General features: G+C 38.4%; 1 protein-coding gene across 1 annotated transcript in view; it reads right to left on the bottom strand.

Moving 5' to 3' along the window:
* The window catches only part of SHCBP1L (SHC binding and spindle associated 1 like), a 37,415-nt gene extending 19,484 nt beyond the window's left edge, over window positions 1-17,931 (bottom strand). The window contains exons 1-5 of the mRNA XM_030302002.1: window positions 17,512-17,931; window positions 15,921-16,070; window positions 5,025-5,239; window positions 3,954-4,040; window positions 3,426-3,644 (exon numbers count right to left, since the gene is read on the bottom strand). Of these exons, the coding sequence (XP_030157862.1) occupies window positions 3,426-3,644; window positions 3,954-4,040; window positions 5,025-5,239; window positions 15,921-16,070; window positions 17,512-17,931 (1,091 nt within the window). The remainder of the gene's footprint in view (window positions 1-3,425; window positions 3,645-3,953; window positions 4,041-5,024; window positions 5,240-15,920; window positions 16,071-17,511) is intronic.
* Window positions 17,932-19,695: the final 1,764 nt, after the last annotated feature.

Genomic DNA, 19,695 nt, shown 5'->3' with positions numbered 1-19,695 from the left:
TTGTAATTCTTACTCTTATTCATCTGTAGATAAGGTAATCTCTTCCCCCTCAGTTTTTTAATGTATGGTTTTCTTCAAATATGAAATGCCTATAATATAGATTTTTTGGTATTTATCCTGCTCAGTGTTCTCAGCTTCCTGGATCTATGATTTGGTGTCTGCATTTAATTTTGGGAAATTATTTAATTCAAACCATTCACCATTATTAATTCAAACATTTCTGCTGCTGCACTTGCTCTTTTTCACTTCTGGTATTCCAATTACACATATGCTGCACCCTTTGAAATGGTCTCACGCTACCTGGATGTTTTGTTTTTTCATTCTTTTTGCATTTGTATGAAAAAATTCTGTTGACATACCTTCAAGCTCACTGATTTCTTTCCTCAGTTTCATCCCATCTATTAGTAAACCCATCAAAGGTATTCTTCATTTTTATTTACGGCGTTTTTGATTTCTAGCATTTTCTTTTAATTCGTTCTTAGAGTTTCTATTTCATGCTTACATTATTCATCTGTTCTTGCATGTTGTGTCCTTTTTTCATTAGAGACTAACATATTAATTACTTTTTTTAAATTCCATCTGATTAATTACAAAATCATTACTGAGTCTGGTTCTGATGCTTGCTTTCTCTCTTCAGGCTTAATTTTTTCTTGCCTTTTAGCATGTCTTATAATATTTTGTGAAAAGCCAAGCATGATATATTGACTAATAAAAACTGAAGTAAATAGGCTTTTAGTGTGAGGTTTTATATTAATCTGGCCAGGAGGTAAACTGCTTGCTGTAGCTGTAGGTATCACAAGCTTCAAAATCCTATGGTTTCCATATTTTTGCCTTTGAAAACTCCTCTTTAGACAAAGTTTGTGTCTTGTAACTTTTTTAGGTATAATTCTGTTATTTTACCAGAGTCTGGCCTGGTGTGTTGTAAAGTAAGGTGGAGAGGAAGTGTTCTATAATCTTATGATTAAATATTAGTTTTTTAGTGGGTCTATGTCCCTGGGCTGTGACCTTCACAACTGTGACGTTCACAAGTGTTTCTAAGTGCCCTCTTCCCAGAGAGGAAGGCTAGAGGGGACTGGAGTCAAGGAAATGCCCTTTCCCTAGGTGGGCAAAGGCTCTGGGAAAGTCTTTTCCCCTGGTAAATAAGTCTTCATCATGGAGGTGGTCTGGGTGTATTTCACAATGGTAACTTTTCCCATCCCCAACCAGGGGCATAATGGGATTTTTCTTGGCTCTTCATCTGAGAACTTAGTGAGATTCCTGGAGGCAAAACCACAAGAGAAGTAGGGTGTCTCCCTAAGAACTACAGCTCACCAGGAGTTTCTCACTTGCGTACTGGTCCACATTCAACCTCCAGCAGCTTATCAAAATTACCCATTTAAGTGTTCTTACAGTTTATGGCTCTAGGGAGTTATCTATTCCAGGTAAGCAGATCTTGGTTGTGACTCTGAATTTACTTCTCTCCCCAGATTTCATGGTAGCAATTTGTCCTGTGACCTCAGTTTTCTTATGGGTCCAAGAAAGTCATTTTCAGTTTCCTCAGCTTTTGTCTTGTTTTCTTGTTTCTTGTTTTTAACTCATAATCTCTTAACATGTCAGAGCTGCATCTGAAAATATTTGGTTCTTTTCTAGTTTCCATTTATCTGTTGAGATTCTCTGTCTACTTATTAACACCAAGTTTTCCTATAATTCTTAGAACATATTTATAATAGCTGCTTTGAAGTCTTTGTCTGATAAATTCAACATCTGGGCCCACTCAAAATCTGATTTTATTAACTATCTTTTTTCCTGGGTATGGATTCTATTTTCTGGTTTCTTTGCATGTCCATTAATTTTTGGTTGAACACTGGAGACTTTGGAAAATATATTCTCATAACTCTGGATTGTGGTATGTTCTTCTGAGGATTGTTAGTCTTGTACTCTAGCAGGCAATTAACTTGCCTGGGCTCAAAATCCAGCTGAAATATCTGTTCAGTTCTTTCAACCTCCATGATTCAACTACATATTTTTTTTTAAAGCATTGTTCTCAAATTTCTCTCCCCCACTAATGCTAGCATAGTTTAGTGGTCAGTCAAGAATTTGGGCAGAGTTTGTGCTCAAATTCTGGATCTGACCCCTTTTGCAACTTTCTTCTCTCAGGATACTCCACCTAAATTTCTAGCTGCTTTGCCAGCCTTTAACTCTGTCCTTTGCCACCTTGTCATAGTAGGAGTTCATTTTTTGCTGCCAGAGCTATGAGAACTGGTGATCACTCTCAGACTAAAAAGCAAATCCCCACTTCTTACCTATTCCAAGGATAAACTTTTCTGGCTGCTGCCTGCTTTGGTCATTTTACAGTGCCTTCAAATAGCTAGATATTTTAATATATTTTTGTCCAAATTTTATAATTGTTATCCATGAAAGGGTTTGACCAATTAACTCACTCCACCACTCCCAGGCCTAGATTGTCTGTGATTATAACTTTTAAGATGAAAGAACCCCATGTGGCCCTATGCCATTAGAATCTAAAGTCTAGTGATGTTAATTTGTATTCAAATCCAACTTTTGTTGAATCTGGATTTCTAGATAAGTAGAATTAGATTTCAAAAATCTTACCTATATTGATTTCCCAAAGTAATCCCAAGGTTTTGTTACACAGGAATCCCAATAACAACATTAAAAATAGGGACTAAAATGGGATTCTTAATGATTAAAAAAATAAGTCAAATTTGAAAGAAAATACAAAAAGAAAAGATTTAGGTTAACAGTTAGTTGCTAGACATGTAAAATGTGGCTCAAAATTCATAAGGCAAAGAATGCGTACAAGTGGAACACATTAAGAAGGGGTTTAACAATCTAGTATGAAATAGTCAGAAGTCCTTTGGCCCTGTTCAAAATTTTCCATTAATTTTGAAACCATAAGCAAGTATTCCTATTTCCCCTGTATCTAAAACAAAGACAGGAATATATACTTTACTGCATAGTAATGTAAAAATATTTTAATACATTTTGAAGTACTCTGGAGAATGATGTTAGTTAAATCTACATTGTTTTATTTATCATAAAAACAACTTATCAACTTAATGTTGGTTAGAAAAGAAGAAATTATGCGGCAGCCAAATTAACCAACCTTTTCCTTTACTTTGCATATTATATGTGGTGGAGATCTGCCTCCTCTTTTCTTAGGCTCTGGCCAAAATCAAGAAGGTAAAGATGAAAGATAAGGAAAGAACTAGATTGATGACACTTTTTTAAATCTGAAATTCCAATGATTTCAGTGAATTCAGTTATATAAAAATAATTTTCCAATACCGGTAGTTGTACTTTGCTCTTATCTCAAAAATTGGACATCTAATTTTATAATCTACTTCAATCAGGGTAACATATGATATGATATGATAAAAGAATGACCATGTCATCTTTTTGTTTAAAATGGAACAAATTATTACCGGAGGCGTAAATCTTCCCACATTTTCAATAATCCACACAGCATTACTATCTCATAGTATTTTTTCCAGCATTCAACGGTCTCTGCTGCAGATGGATCTTCCTTAATATTGCTCTGATACTCGATGAGTTCAACACGTTTATTTTTATACTTCTCCAAAGTTTTTTTGAAACGTTGTGCAATAGGACCAGGTATGGTTCCATCTTGTATATCACACCACCTGTAAAGTATCAACATAATTACAATGTTTATTTTATGTAATGTGCTGAGTAAGTTTTTTTTTTTTAATTTTTTTTAACTTTTATTCATTTTTTGAGAGACAGAGAGAGACAGGGCTTGAGTGGCTTGAGGGGCAGAGAGAGAGGGAGACACAGAATCCAATGCAGGCTCCAGGCTCTGAACTGACAGCACAGAGCCCGACATGGGGCTTGAACTCAAGGACCATGAGATCTTGACCTGAGCTGAAGTCAGACGCTTAACCGACTGAGCCACCCAGGCGCCCTGTGAGTAAGTTTTTAACTATACTTACAAATTAATTCTTTCTTCAATCAAAGCAGTATAATTCTCACAACTTTCTTCATCATCCCAGTCTCTCCAAAGAAAGTCATAAAAAAACCTATGACGAATAAAATTAATAAAAAGTGATCAAAAAGAGCCAATACCATGTATAGAATTAAAAAGACATTCTCATGTCAGAATTCTTTATATGAATTCTAAGAAAATACATATATATTTACAATTTTTAAATGTTTTATTTATTTTTGAGAGAGAGAGAGAGAGAGAGAGAGAGAGAGACAAACAGAGCATGAGCAGGGGAAGGGCAGAAAGAGGAGACACAGAATCCAAAGCAGGTTCCAGGCTCTGAGCTCTGGGGCTTGAATTCACAAACCATGAGATCATGACCTGAGTCAAAGTTGGACACTTAACTGACTGAATCACCCAGATGCTCCAGAAAAATATTTTTAAATAACCTTTCAGTGAACTAATATTAAAATCAAACCATTATTTTTATTTTATTTTTTTTAAGTTAATTTGAGAGAGAGAGAGAGAGAGCGAGCAAGTGGAGAAGGGGCAGAGAGAGGGAGAGAGAGAGAATCCCAAGCAGGCTCTGCACTGTCAGTGCAGAGCCCAATGTGGGGCTGGAACTCCCAAACAATGAGATCATGACCAGAGCCAAAATAAAGAGTTGGACATTGGGGGCCTGGGTGGCTCAGTCGGTTGAGCATCCGACTTTGGCTCAGGTCATGATCTTGCAGTTTGTGGGTTTTAGCCCTGCGTTGGGCTCGGTGCTGACAGCTCAGAACCTGGAGCCTCTCAAAAATAAATAAACATTAAAAAAAATTTTTATTTTAAATGGACAGGGGAACCTGGCTGGCTCAGTCAGTGAGCACGTGACTCTTGATCTCAGGTGTAGAGAATTGGGTGTAGAGATTGCTTAAAAAATAAATAAACAAAAAAACAAACTTTAAAAAAAATGGACAAATTTAATTCAGCAGTGAGTAAAAATTAAATCAATAACTATTATAAAGTTCTTATACACTTACATATTAACTTTTTGAATATGATAATTTTAACGTTAAGAGGTAAAAAGGTCAAATACCTTACAACTTCCAAGGCCAAAGCAATATCATGATTATCAGAATCTTGTCCTTCAACAGGGTAGACTTCCAAGAGAGGCACACTGTGCTCCAGTTCTTCCAAAATCTCATTGACCAAACCCCTTGGAATATTTGCAATATTAGAAGAAAAGGGCTCAGCAACAGATACAGTAACTTTGAAACAAGATGATGAGCTTTGATGTGGTTTACAAATTACCTAAGATAAATATTATAAAATCTGTAGTTACAAATCAAAACAAACCACAAAGATTTTTTCCTCACACATGATGTACTTATAAAATTTCTTTTTTTAAATTTTATGATTCCTTTAACCACACACACAAAGTCATTATAGATCAATATTAAATAAAATAACACAATTTTTCAAAGCCCACATTTTTTTAGTTCCAGTATAGTTATCAGTGTTCTATTAGTTTCTGGTGTACAATATAGTGATTCAACAATTCGATATACCACTCAGTGCTCATCAAGATAAGTGTTAATCCTCTCCACCTATTTCACCCATCCCTCCACCCACCTTCCCTCTGGTAACCATCTGTTTGTTCTGTTTGTTCTGTATAGTTGAGAGTTTTTTTGTTTGTCCCTTTTGTTTTCTTTCTTTGTTTTCTCTCTCTCTTAGTTTTTATTTATTTTGAGAGAGACAGAGGGAGAGTACATGAGAGCAGGGAGGGAAGGAGGGGGAGAGAGAGAGAGAGAGAGAGAGAGAGAGAGAGAGAGAGAGAGAATCCTAAGCAGGCTCTGCACTGTCAGCGCAAAGCCTGACTGACGTGGGGCTCAATCTCATGAACCATGAGATCATGACCTGAGATGAAATCAAGAATCAGACACTTAACTGACTGAGCTACCCAGGCGCCCTTCTCTTATTTTCTTTATTAAATTCCACACGGGAGTGAAATCATACAGTATTTGTTTTTCTCTGGCTTATTTCACTTAGCATTATACTCTCTAGATCCATCCATGTTGTTGCAAATGGCAAGATTTCATTTTTTTTTGTGGCTTCATAATATTCTATTACGCACACACACACCCACACATTGTCTTTATCCACTTATCTGTCACTGCACACTTGAGCTGCTTACATAATTTGGCTATTGTGAACAATTCTGCAATAAACACAGGGGTGAATTTATCCTTTTGAAGTAGTGTTTTTGTATTCTTTGAATAAATACCCTGTAATATGAATACTGGATCACTATTTCTATTTTTAGTTTTTTGAGGAACCTCCATACTGTCTTCCAATGGCTCAGTTTGCATTCCCACCAACAGTGCAAAAGGATTCCTCTTTCTCCACATTTTCATCAACACTGTTGTTTCCTGTTTCTGATTTTAGCCATTCTCAAAGGTGTGAGGTAATATCTCATTGTATATCTCTGATGATGAGTGATGAATATCTTTTCATGTTTTCACGTCTGTTGGCCATCTGAATGTCTTCTTTGGAGAAATGTCTGTTCATGTCTTGTGCCCATTTTATAACTGCATTATTTGCTTTTTTGAGTGGTGACTTTTATAAGTTCTTTATATATTTTAGATACTAACCCTTTAGCAGAAATGTCATTTGCAAATAATCTTCTCCCATTCATTAGGTTATCTTTTAGTTTTTTTGCTTGTTTCTTTCACTGTACAGAAGCTTTTTATTTTGGTCAAGTCCCAATAGTTTATTTTTGCTATTGTTTCCCTTGGCTCAAGAGACCTATCTAGAAAAATGTTACTATGCCTGATGTCAGAGAAATTACTGCCTGTGCTCTGTTCTAGGATTTTTATGGTTTCAGATCTAACATTTAGGTCTTTAATTCATTCTGAGTTTATTTTTGTGTATGGTGTGAAAAGAGGTCCAGTTTCATCCTTTGGCATGTTGCTGTCCAGTTTTCCTAGCACAATTTGTTGAAGAGACAATCTTTTTCTCATTGCATATTCTTGCCTCCTTTGTCAAAGATTAATTGACCATATAGTTTATTTTGGGGTTTTCTATTATATTCCATTGATCTATGTGTCTGTTTTTGTGCCAATACCATACTGTTTTGATTACTACCACTTTATAAAGTATATTTTGAAATCTTGGATTATGATACCTACAGTTTTGTTCTTCTTTTTCAAGATTTCTTTGGCTATCCAAAGCCAATCGAATTTATAGTTCTGTACAAATTTTTGGACGACTTATTCTAGTTCTGCGAAAAATGCTATTGGTATTCTGATAGAGATTGCATTAAATCTGTAGATTACTTTTGGGTAGTGTGGACATTTTAACAATATTTGTTCTCCCAATCGATAAACATGGAATATCTTTCCATTTTTTGTGTCATCTTCAATTTCTTTCATCATTGTTTTCTAGTTTTCAGAGTACAGGTCTTTCACCTTCTTGGTTAAGTTTATTCCTGGGTATTTTATTATTTTTGGTGCAATTGTAAATGAAACTGTTTTCTTAATTTCTCTGCTACTTCAGTACTAGTGTATAGAAAAGCAACACATTTCTGTATACTGACTTTGTATCCTGAAACTTTGCTGAACAATCAGTTCTAGTATTTTGGTGGAGTCTTCAGGATTTTCTATATATAGTATCAAGTCAAAAATAGTGAAAGTTTTACTTCTTTCTTACCAATCTGGATGTTTGTTATTTCTTTTTGTTGTCTGATTGCTGTGGCTAGGACTGCCAGTAATATGTTGAATAAAAGTGGTGAGAGTGGACATTCATGTCTTGTTCCTGACCTTAGGGGAAAAAGCTCTGTTTTTCACCAGTGAATATGATGTTAGCTCTGGATTTTTCATATATAGTTTTTATTGTGTTGAAGTATGCTCCCTCTAAACTTACTTTGTTGAGGGTTTTTATCATGAATTTGGATATCCTTTGTCTTACTGATGTTATGTACCACATTAATTGATTTGTGAATACTCAATAACACATCCTAGGAACGAATCCCACTTGGTTGTGGTAATATTTTTAATGTATTGTTGGACTCAGTTTGCTAATATTTGGTGAGGATTTTTGCATCTATGTTCATCAGAGATATTGGCCTGTAGTGCTCTCTCTCTCTCTCTCTTTAAATTTTTTTAAAGTTTATTTATTTATTTTGAGAGAGACAGACAGCATGAGCAGGGAAGGGGCAGAGAGAGAAAGGGTGAGAGAGAGAATCACAAGTAGGCTCTGCACTGTTGGCATAGAGCCCGATGTGGGGCTTGAACTCATGAAATTGTGAGACCATGACTTGAGTCGAAACTGAGAGTCAGATACAGCTGACTGAGCCACCCAGGTGCCCCCCCCCTTTTTTTTGGTATTGTTTTGGTATCTGGTTTTGGTATCAGAGTAATGCTGGCCTCCTAGAATGAATTTGAAAGCTTTCCTTCCTCTTCTTCTTCTTTTTTTTTGGGGGGGGGGATAGTTTGAGCAGAATATGTATTGTCTCTTTAAATGTTTAGTGGAATTCACCTTTGAAGCTGTCTGGTCTTGGACTTTTGTTTGTTGGTAGTTTTTTTGATTACCAATTCAATTTCATTGCTGATAATTGTTCTGTTCAAATTTTCTGTTTCTTCCTGCTTCAGCTTTGGTAGGTTATATATTTCTAGGAATTGATCTACTTCTTCTAGGTTGTTCAATTTTTTGGCATATAACTTTCCATAATATTCTTAGCATCTTTTGTATTTGTGGTGTTAGTTGTTATTTCTCCTTTTCTATTTCTGATTTTGAGTTCTGTCTCTTTTGATGAGCTGGCTGAAGGTGTATCAATTTTGTTTACCTTTTCCAAGAACCAACTCCTGGTTTCATAGATCTCTTTTATTGTTTTTTTTTTTTTTTATATGAAATTTATTGACAAATTGGTTTCCATACAACACCCAGTGCTCATCCCAAAAGGTGCCCTCCTCAATACCCATCACTCACCCTCCCCTCCCTCCCACCCCCCATCAACCCTCAGTTTGTTCTCAGTTTTTAACAGTCTCTTATGCTTTGGCTCTCTCCCACTCTAACCTCTTTTTTTTTTTTTTTTTCCTTCCCCTCCCCCATGGGTTCCTGTTAAGTTTCTCAGGATCCACATAAGAGTGAAACCATGTGGTATCTGTCTTTCTCTGTATGGCTTATTTCACTTAGCATTACACTCTCCAGTTCCATCCACGTTGCTACAAAAGGCCATATTTCATTTTTTCTCCTTGCCACGTAGTATTCCATTGTGTATATATACCACAATTTCTTTATCCATTCATCAGTTGATGGACATTTAGGCTCTTTCCATAATTTGGCTATTGTTGAGAGTGCTGCTATGAACATTGGGGTACAAGTGCCCCTATGCATCAGTACTCCTGTATCCCTTGGATAAATTCCTAGCAGTGCTATTGCTGGGTCATAGGGTAGGTCTATTTTTAATTTTCTGAGGAACCTCCACACTGCTTTCCAGAGCGGCTGCACCAATTTGCATTCCCACCAACAGTGCAAGAGGGTTCCCGTTTCTCCACATCCTCTCCAGCATCTATAGTCTCCTGATTTGTTCATGTTTTTTTTTTTTTTAGTTTCTGTTTCATTTATTCTGCTCTAATCTTTTTTTTTTTTTTAATTTTTTTTCAACGTTTATTTATTTATTTTTGGGACAGAGAGAGACAGAGCATGAACGGGGGAGGGGCAGAGAGAGAGGGAGACACAGAATCGGAAACAGGCTCCAGGCTCCGAGCCATCAGCCCAGAGCCTGATGCGGGGCTGGAACTCACGGACCGCGAGATCGTGACCTGGCTGAAGTCGGACGCTTAACCGACTGCGCCACCCAGGCGCCCCAATTCTGCTCTAATCTTTACCAACTCCTGCATTCTACTTGCTTAGGGTTTTGTTTGTTCTTTGTCTAGCTCATTTAGGTGTAAGGTTAGGTTGTTTGAGATTTTTCTTGCTTCTTGAGGTGGACTTGTATTGCTATAAACTTCTTAGAACAGCTTTTGCTTCATCCCAAAGATTTTGGATGCTGGTGTTTTCAATTTCATTTGTCTCCATGTAATTTTTTATTTCCTCTTTGATTTCTTGGCTAACCCATCATTGTTTAGTAGCATGTTATTTAACCTTCAGGTATTTGTGGTCTTTTTAGATTCTTTCTTGTGGTTGATTTCTAGTTTCACAGCATTGTGGTTGGGAAAAGATGGTATGAGTTCGGAATTTCTGAGACTTGTGGCCTAACATGTGTGATCTATTCTGGATAATGTTCCATGTGCATTTGAAAAGAATGTGTATTCCACAGTTTTAGGTTGGAATGTTCTGAATATATCTGTTAGATCCACCTGGTCCAATGTATCATTCAAAGCTACAGTTTCTTTTTTGATTTTGTCTGGTAATCTATACATTAATGTAAGTGGAGTGTTAATTATAATATTACTATCAATTACTTCCTTTATTTTTGTTATTAGCTGTTTAATGTATTTGGATGCTCCCATTTTGAGTGCATAAATATTCATAATTCTTATATCTTCTTGGTGGATTGTTTCCTTTATGATTATGTAGTGTCCTTTGTCTCACTGCAGTCTTTGTTTTAAAGTCTATTTTGTCTGATGTAAGTATTGCTACCTGATTTATTTTCACTTCCAGTTGCATGATAAATGCATTTATGTCCCTTCACTTTTATCTGCACGTGTCTTTAGGTATGAAATGAGTCTCTTGTAGACAGCATACGGATGGATGGGTCTTGCTTTTTATTCCATTTTGTCACCCTATGTATTTTTATTGGAGAATTTAGTTTTTTAACATTCAAAGTAATTATTGAAACCGGACCACTTTCTTATACCATACACCAAAATAAATTCAAAATGGATTAAAGACCTAAATGTGAGATCTAAAACTATAAAAATCCTAGAGGAGAATACAGGCAGTAATCTCTTTAACATCAGCCATAGCAACTTCTTTCTAGATATGTCTCCTAAGCCAAGGGAAACAAAGGCAAAAATAAACTATTGGGATTTCATCAAAATAAAAAGCTTCTGCACAGTGAAGGAAACAAGCAACAAAACTAAAAGGCAACATACTGAATGATAGAAGATAATTGCAAATGACATATCTAATAAAGGGTTAGTATCCAAAATATATAAAGAACTTACAAAACTCAACACCCCAAAACTGAGTAATCCAATTAAAAAATAGGCAGAAGACATGAACAAACATTTCTCCAAAAAAGACATTCAGATGGCCAATCGATACATGAAAAGATGCTCAGCATCACTGATAATCAGGGAAATACAAATCAAAATTACAAGAAGATATCCCCTCACACCTGTCAGAATGGCTAAAATCAGCACTACAAAAAACAACAGGTGTTGGTAAAAGATGCAGAGAAAGGGGAACCCTCTTGCACTGCTGGTGGGAAAGCAAACTGGAGCAGCCACTCTGGAAAACAGTATGGAGTTTCGTCAAAAAGTTAAAAATAGAACTACTCTATGAACTCTATGATCCAGAAATTGTACTACTAGATATTTACCCAAAAATACAAAAATACTAATTCAAAGGGATACATGCACCCCAAGGTTTATAGCAGCATTGTCTACAATAGCCAAATTATGGAAACAGTGTCCATCAATTGATGAATGGATAAAGAAGGCGTGGTATATATACACAATGGCCTGTTATTCATAAAAAAGAAAAAAATCTTGCCATTTGCAATGACATGGATAAAGCTAGAGAGTATTATGCTAAGTGAAATAAGTCAGTCAGAGAAAGACAAATACCATATGATTCCACTCATTTATGGAATTTAAGAAACAAAACAAATGAGCAAAGGGGGAAAAAAAGAGAGGGAGACAAACCAAGAAACAGACTCTTAACTAGAGAACAAATTGATGGTGACCAGAGGGGAGATTGGTGGGGGGATGGGTTAAATAGGTGATGGGGATTAAGGAGTGCACTTGTGATGAGCATTGGGTGTTGTATGGAAATGTTGAATCACTATATTGTATACCTGAAACTAATATTACACTGTATGTTAACTAACTGGAACTTAAATAAAAACTTTAGGGGCACCTGAGTGGTTTAGTTGGTTAAGCATCTGACTCTTAATTTCGATTCAGGTCATGATCTTGTGGTTCGTGAGTTTGGTCCTGTATTGGGCTCCATGCTGACAGTGCAGAGCCTGCTTGGGATTCTCTCTCTCTCTCTCTCTCTCTCTCTCTCTCTCTCCCTCTCTCTCTGCTCCTTGCCTGCTTGCTCGCTCTCCCTCTCAGAATAAATAAAACTTAAAAAAAATGTTAAAGATTCTCTAAGCTTACTGATAGTGACTATACATGCTTTATATACAGATGTTTAAAAATCAACCATAATCCTATCAACAAAGGTAAACAACCACCATTAACCTTTTCCAGCTTCATTCTACATACTTATATAAGTTACATAATTGGATCGCACTGCATATCTAGTTCTATAATCTTTTATCTTACATACACATTGAGCACTTTCCTAAATCACTAAAAGTTTTTTGTTAATATAAGTTTTACAACTACATAATATCCTATCTTATATCATCCTTTATTTGACCAGCATCCTATTATTAAAGTTTTATGGTATTCCCAATTTTTAATTTTTTTTTGTTTTGTTTTTTAAATTTTTTTTTTAACGTTTTTATTTATTTTTGAGACAGAGACAGAGCATGAATGGGGGAGGGGCAGAGAGAGAGGGAGACACAGAATCGGAAACAGGCTCCAGGCTCTGAGCCATCAGCCCAGAGCCCGACGCGGGGCTCGAACTCACGGACCGTGAGATCGTGACCTGAGCCGAAGTCGGACGCTTAACCGACTGAGCCACCCAGGCGCCCCTCCCAATTTTTAATTTTATAAATATCACTTTGATCCCTCAATATATAAATCTTTTTCTGCATTTCTGATTTCTGTAGGATAAATTTCTAGAAATGAACTTTTTCATTTTCATTTTTATTTATTTTTCTGTACGGGGGGGTCTATTTATTTATTTTTATTTTTTCTAGCTTTATTGAAGTAACTGAAATATAATGGGTGAACTATTTTAAAATTCTTAATATATTTTGGCAAACTATTTTCTTTCTTTTCTTTTTTTAATGTCTTTATTTATTTTTGAGACAGAGAGAGACAGAGCATGAGCAGGGGAGGGGCAGAGAGAGAGGGAGACACAGAATCCAAAACAGGCTCCAGGCTCCCAGCTGTCAGCACAGAGCCCAACACAGGACTCGAACTCACAGACTGTGAGATCATGACCTGAGCTGACGTCGGACGCTTAACCGACTGAGCCACCCAAACGCCCCTTGGCAAACTATTTTCTACAAAGGTTATAAAACAGTTTCCTTAATTTGTGGAGCACTTTGTAACCAAGATTGAAGATATGCCAGATTTCCTTCCAATCATATGTTTCCAAATTTTTTCTTTGTTATTGTGTGAATCTGTAGCAGGCAGAATAATGGCCCTCAAAGATATCCATGCCTTTATCCTGGGAATCTGTGAATATATTACTTTACATGGTAAAAGGGACTTTGCAGATGTGATTAAGGTTAAGGAATTGAGATGGGAAAGTTATCCTAAATTACCAAGTTAGGCCCATTCTAATCACAAGTCTTAAAAGACATGCACCGTTCCAACCTGCAAAGAACCAGAGAGATACAGTCTGAGAAAGACTTTGAAGTTGGATGAAGGAGACAAGTCATGGAATGCAGGCAGCTCCTAGAGGCTGGAAATGGCAAGGAAACAGATTCTCCCCTAGAGCCTCCAGAAGGGAACGCAGCCTTGCCTACATCTTTATTTTAGCTTACTGGGCCCATGTTAGATTTTTTTCTATAGAACTGTGAGATAATAAATTTGTATTGCTTACCAAACTTATGGTGAATTGTTGCAGCAGCAATAGAAAACTAATAGAGCATCTAAAGAAAAAGACTCAGAGAATGAGGTCCGTAGGAATAATTTATTGTGACTTCAGAACAAGGAGCATTATATAGCACTGTTGATACTTCAATCCAAGTAAGATTAAAGAAGCAAAGGCAGACAAAACAACGTCTGAATTGTGCAGCACTACCTTAAAAAGGTCCCAAGAGCTAGCTTCACTGCCACATTATTCAAAGAATTAGAATCTGCCAATATACTATTCTGCTTTTCCCTGTGTTCTCCCCATTTTCTTCCTATCTTTCTAATGATTAAAGGTCTTTGGCAAACCCCTAGCAGATTCTAAAGCAACCTATCTGTGATCCTGCTTGCTACTTTTGGAGTGGGAAAGACAGCAAATAATCAATGGATTGCATGTAAAACCTTAGAACTTCATAGAATTTCTAGGTAATTTTAAGGATCTTTAAAGGTTTTATAGAGTAGAGGGTCTATCATGAAGTGTTGTGAGAAAAGCCAAGCCAACCATATGCTAGAATACCATCCTCTTTATTTCAGTCAGAAATGCCCTGCTTTAATGTGATGTGTGTATCAGGCTTCCACATAACTTGACTAAAAAAATCCCAAACTTATGCTACCAATATATATATATATATATATATATATATATATATATATATATATATATTTAAGATAATGATATAGTACTACCTCCTCTTATTTTATCCACATGAAAAAGTCAGAGAAGTCATGAAAGTTCCAGGGAAAAGCTACACAAAATCTGGAGATAAGCAAACCTCAAAGAACACTAAAAACAGAACATTATTGAAAAATAAATCCCATGTTTCTATTATTATTTTTTTTGTAGTCTCTATGATTGAAAATATGCCATTCTTTATCTGTAAAAATACCACTAACTTACTTTTCCATAGAACATAGAATTGAATTGTTTTCAGGTAGTGTGCAATGTAATGAATTTCAAACACAAATTTTTCTTGTGACCAAAACAGCAGATTTGAAATATGTGAGGCAAGGATACCATTTGTGATTATAGATATTAATGTCTATACAAGGATAATTAATCTCTAAGGGAATCAAACTTATGACATCAAATATGCCACAATATTTAACCTATAGAATAGACTTAAAAAAGCAAAATCTTACCAGATGAAGTGTTGGGAGTTGATGCATTATACTAAAAGGGTACCTTTTCATAGGAAGAAATTTCAAATTTTACCAATAGTTTTCTGATCCACTATTTCTGTCCTAATCTAATTAACCTCATAATTCAGATAAATGAAGATTAAAGGGAAATGATGGGAAAAGGGGGCCCAAGTCTGTTACAGCCTAAATTACTAATTTTAAAGAAATGCACTTTTGAGGGGCACCTGGGTGGCTCAGTCAGTTAAGCATCTGATTTGGAATCAGGTCATGATCTCACGGTTCGTGAGTTCAAGCCCCACGTCAGGCTCTGTGCTGACAGCTCAGAGCCTGGAGTCTGCTTCAGATTCTGTGTCTCCCTCTATCTGCCCCTTCCCCACTTGTGCACTCTCTCTCCCCAAAATAAATAAACATTAAAAAAAAAAAGAAATTCACGTTTGTTATTTAAGCAACTGAAACTAAGCTAATAAATATTGTCTGATACAGTAGATTCCATTTAATGATTAACTGTGCACAGGTAAATGGATGCTAATATCCCCCTTTCTTTTTATTTATATTTTAATTTTTTTATGTTTATTTATTTTTTAGAAAGATAGACAGAGTGTGAGCAGGGGAGGGGCAGAGAGAGGGAGACATAGAATCTGAAACAGGCTCCAGGCTCTGAGCTGTCAGCACAGAGCCTGACGCGGGGCTCGAACATACAAACTGTGAGGTCATGACCTGAGCTGAAGTTGGACGCTTAACCAACTGAGCCACCCAGGCACCCCAACTTCTTTTTATGCTATTAATTTGCTTAGAAACTTAAAATTGACACAATCTTTGTCAATCTCTGTTTAAGTATCAAAGCAACAAATTAGTAAGGTCATATTTTCATCATAAAAAGAACTGATAATTTCACTCAAAAGAACAAAGATCAGGTAAAAATTATTTACCTCAACCAGTATACCAACAAAAGGGATAGAAGCTTCTTCATATTTCACAAAGAATAACTCAGGATTAGTCTTCCAGACTCCAAGCCATTTGTCTTTCAACTTTAATTTTTCTGACAGATATTTACTCATAGCCCCATCAGCATCTTCTGCCTAGCAAAAGAAAAAAATATATATGTAGTAGGATAGGTATAAATATTTTTACTGATTTCTATTTAAATATGGGACCAATATACCCTTAAATAACTTTAAAAACCTGGAAAGTCATAGATTTTAACTGAATTTATGTTTACTGGAAATATCATAAACATTAAAACCTTAAAAAGATCTATTCACTCAATAGAGTCATTCAGTGCTGAGACATCTACTTGTTATTTATATTTAAGTAATTTGTTTTATTAATCCACTGAGGAGGAAGAACTGCAATTATACCCTTAAAAATAGTAATTATCATATTAAAAATAGCAATTATTTTTTGAACTTTAGAGATATAATAACCTATTTAAAACATATTCATACATAAAAATTTAAGACAGCACTCCACTCTATAAACAAACAAGCATATTAAGCATTCAATAAATGCTGCCCATTTGATTTTTTAAATTTCAATTCAGCTACCTCAACTACCGTGACACTCAGTCATTACACCTCTGATTAATGACACAATAATTTATATATATAAACGTTTTTCAACTGCCTTTCAGAGACTTCATCTTCTCCAACCCTCAGTATCGGATATAATTAGGCCATTAATAGTGTCCTAGTTTTATCGTAATGGTGTTTTTATTTTTTTGTTTAAAATTTTTCTTAATGTTTATTTACTTTTGAGAGAGAGAGAGACAGAGCGCAAGTGGGGGCAGAACAGAGAAAGAGGGAGACACAGAATCTGACAGAGCCCGACATGGGACTCGAACTCGTGAACTCGGACATCATGACCTGAGCCCAAGTCGGATGCTTAACCGACTGAGCCATCCAGGTGCCCCGTGGCCCCCACAGGTTCTTTACCTGCCCCATCCGTTGGAAATTAAGTTTCTATTTTTCAATTCTGATTATTATCGGTGCAATGAATATCTTTGTACACAAAATCTCTTGCTATAACTTAAAAAACAACAGCAAAATAGGTTAGAATCATATTTGCTCTAGTCAGTGTTGCCAGGTACCGACGGATCTTGGATCCGAAACATCATTCCACATCACAGACTCACGTCTGGGAACCGCGAAGCGTAGACCTGTTCAGTCCGGGAGCCACAAAGTGTCGACACGTTCAGTACTGTCCGGTGGAAGTCAAGGCTAAGTCATCGTATCTCAAATCGTCAAATGGGAAAACGTAAGCTGTAAACCTGGGCACCGGTGAGGCCTATCGATCTCCGGGTGTTGGAAGCTCCCAGAAAGCTGGGAAGCGCTCCACCGCGCCGCCCCCCTAATCGATGACGGCCTTTGGGACGGAACTCCTAACGGTAACGCGCTGGGGCCGGGCCGGGTGCCCCGGGGAAGGCGGAGGCCCCGCCGACGCCGAGTCACCTGAACTCTGGGAACCGCAGGCTCTGTCGGTGCCCCGCGGGGAGGACCCCGCTTCCTCGCGCCGGCCTCTCACCTTACAGCCCTGAAGCACCTCGTCGCAGTAGAGCGCCACCTTCTCGTCGCGCCACATCCCCCTCATGGGGAACATGCAGACTGGGGGCAACGGCCACGCCTCCTCTTCATCCTCCTCCGGCACCGACAAGAGAGGCTCCTTCTCCTCCACCTCCGCCCCCTCCTCCCCCACCTCGGCCCCCTCGGCCCGGCCCTGGGCGTGAGAGGCCGGCAGGAGCTGCAGCCGCCTCCGGGCCGCCTCCCGGCCCGCCTTCCCCTTCACCGGGCGCGGGGACGCCACCACCGACCGCACCCGGGATGCGGCGCTCTTCAGGGTCCCTACCGCCCCGGTGGGCGCGGACACCCCTTTCTCGCCTCGCCTGTCGGGGCTGGCGGTCCGGACGGAGTCCTCCGGCCCGGGAGCCCTGGCCCCCGACGCCATCTCTCCACACCGCAAGGGCCGGCTGCGGCCGTTGGCCGCTTTTCCCGCCCGGAGCCCGCTGGCCAATGGGCCGGCAGCACCTGCGGAGCCCGCAACGAGCGCAGGGACCTCGAGCGGCGCCAGGCAGGGGTGAGTGAGGTGGGGGATGGGGTGTTCGGGTGGGGGTGGGGGCTGGAGGGGCGCGGCTCGGGGCGGGAGCGGGGTGGGGGGGCGCGCGGGGTGCTGCGGGGCGGGGCCGAGGTGGAGCGTGAGGCACTCGTCGCGGCGTCCCCGCTAGATGGCGCCCCCACGCATAATGCTCCCCCTACTCCACGTCGCCGTTCCCGTGGAACCACCCGGTGACAGAATTCTCCCCGCAGGGACCTCCTACGTCTTCAGGGTACTTGTGAGTCACCCCCCCCACCCCAGGTCATCAGGACCTAACTAATACATCTCCTACCACCGCACACACGCGTGTCTGTGCAAACACAACCAGAAAGAAAATTTAGTTTTTACACTGGAGACCATAGTACCTGTGCTCATAACCAAAGGACACTCAAGTGACAAATCCAGAGACCTAGATTTTACCCTATCTAGTCACACGGGTCCCAAAAGAAAGCTTGCTTTACATTTTGAACAAGACACTCATTTTCTGTCGCAAAGGATAGGTTAGTCTATTTTCATGTCTCTGCTGTGCTGCTCAAAATTCTCATAAACGAGTATTTTATGTAACCGTTCAACTAGACTCAAATTTCCAGCTGGAAATTTTGCTGTGTGCAAACTACAAATGCCCTCACAGTAGAGGTCTGCTCAAGATAACGCATTTTGGAGAAGAACAGAGACCACTGGTTTCTGTTACATTACTGTTAAAAGTACATGGATCCAGTTGGAATACTTTCTGTTTACACTCCAGCCCTGAAGTACTGTGCTAGGGCCAACAGCTCCCACAAAGAACAGCATTGGGAAAACACCTGCCTTCCTTCACACTTATCTGGAAGGACACTGTGTTAAGTTTGGAGTTTATTTTGAGGAAAATATTAGTATTCATGTTACTGTAGTTCAGGGAGTAATTACAACATTTATCATGTTTTGACTCTAAGTTTATTCCTTTTCTCAGGCATCTTGGATTTTGTTTAAAATTGTACCTAGCCACAGATTTCACTCACCACAAGTAAAAACTAGATATGCTAGCATTTCTTCAAAAACTTCCAAAACAAAACCCCCCAAAAAACAAAAACAAACCAAAAAAACCCAAAAAACAAAAACCGCACACCACAAGCAAAGATTTGTAGAAACCTACTATGTGCCAGGCAATGCATAGATGCCAAAGATATAGAAATAAAAGACAGAATTCCTATCCTCATAATCTTTTTTTTATTAAAAATTGTTTTTTAAATGTTTGTTTTTGAGAGAGAGAGAGACAGAGTGCGAGTAGGGGGAGGGGCAGAAAGAGAGGGAGACACAGAATCGGAAGCAGGCTCCAGGCTCTGAGCTGTCAGCACAGAGCCCAAAGCAGGGCTTGAGCTCATGAACTGTGAGACCATGACCTGAGCCAAAGTCTGAAGCTTAACCGACTGAGCCACCCAGGTGCCCCTCTCCTCCCCTTTAAGGCCTTTTCCTTGCTAATAAAATGGTGAGTAACAGTTTGTGGTGGAGTTTTGCTGCTGAGGTAGTGCCTGAGGCACACCCCATCAAAGTTGAATCAGCATCTGCCTTCCTACAGCAGTTAAAACAATTCTCACATTTTATTAGTGCTTCTAAGTAGCAGGGCTTTGGGTGGTACAT

The sequence above is a fragment of the Lynx canadensis genome, chromosome F1 (genome assembly GCF_007474595.2).
Source record: "Lynx canadensis isolate LIC74 chromosome F1, mLynCan4.pri.v2, whole genome shotgun sequence".
NCBI classification, from domain to species: domain Eukaryota; kingdom Metazoa; phylum Chordata; class Mammalia; order Carnivora; family Felidae; genus Lynx; species Lynx canadensis.
The sequence above is the reverse complement of the archived record's forward strand: the minus strand, read 5'-3'. Positions and strand labels throughout refer to the sequence as shown.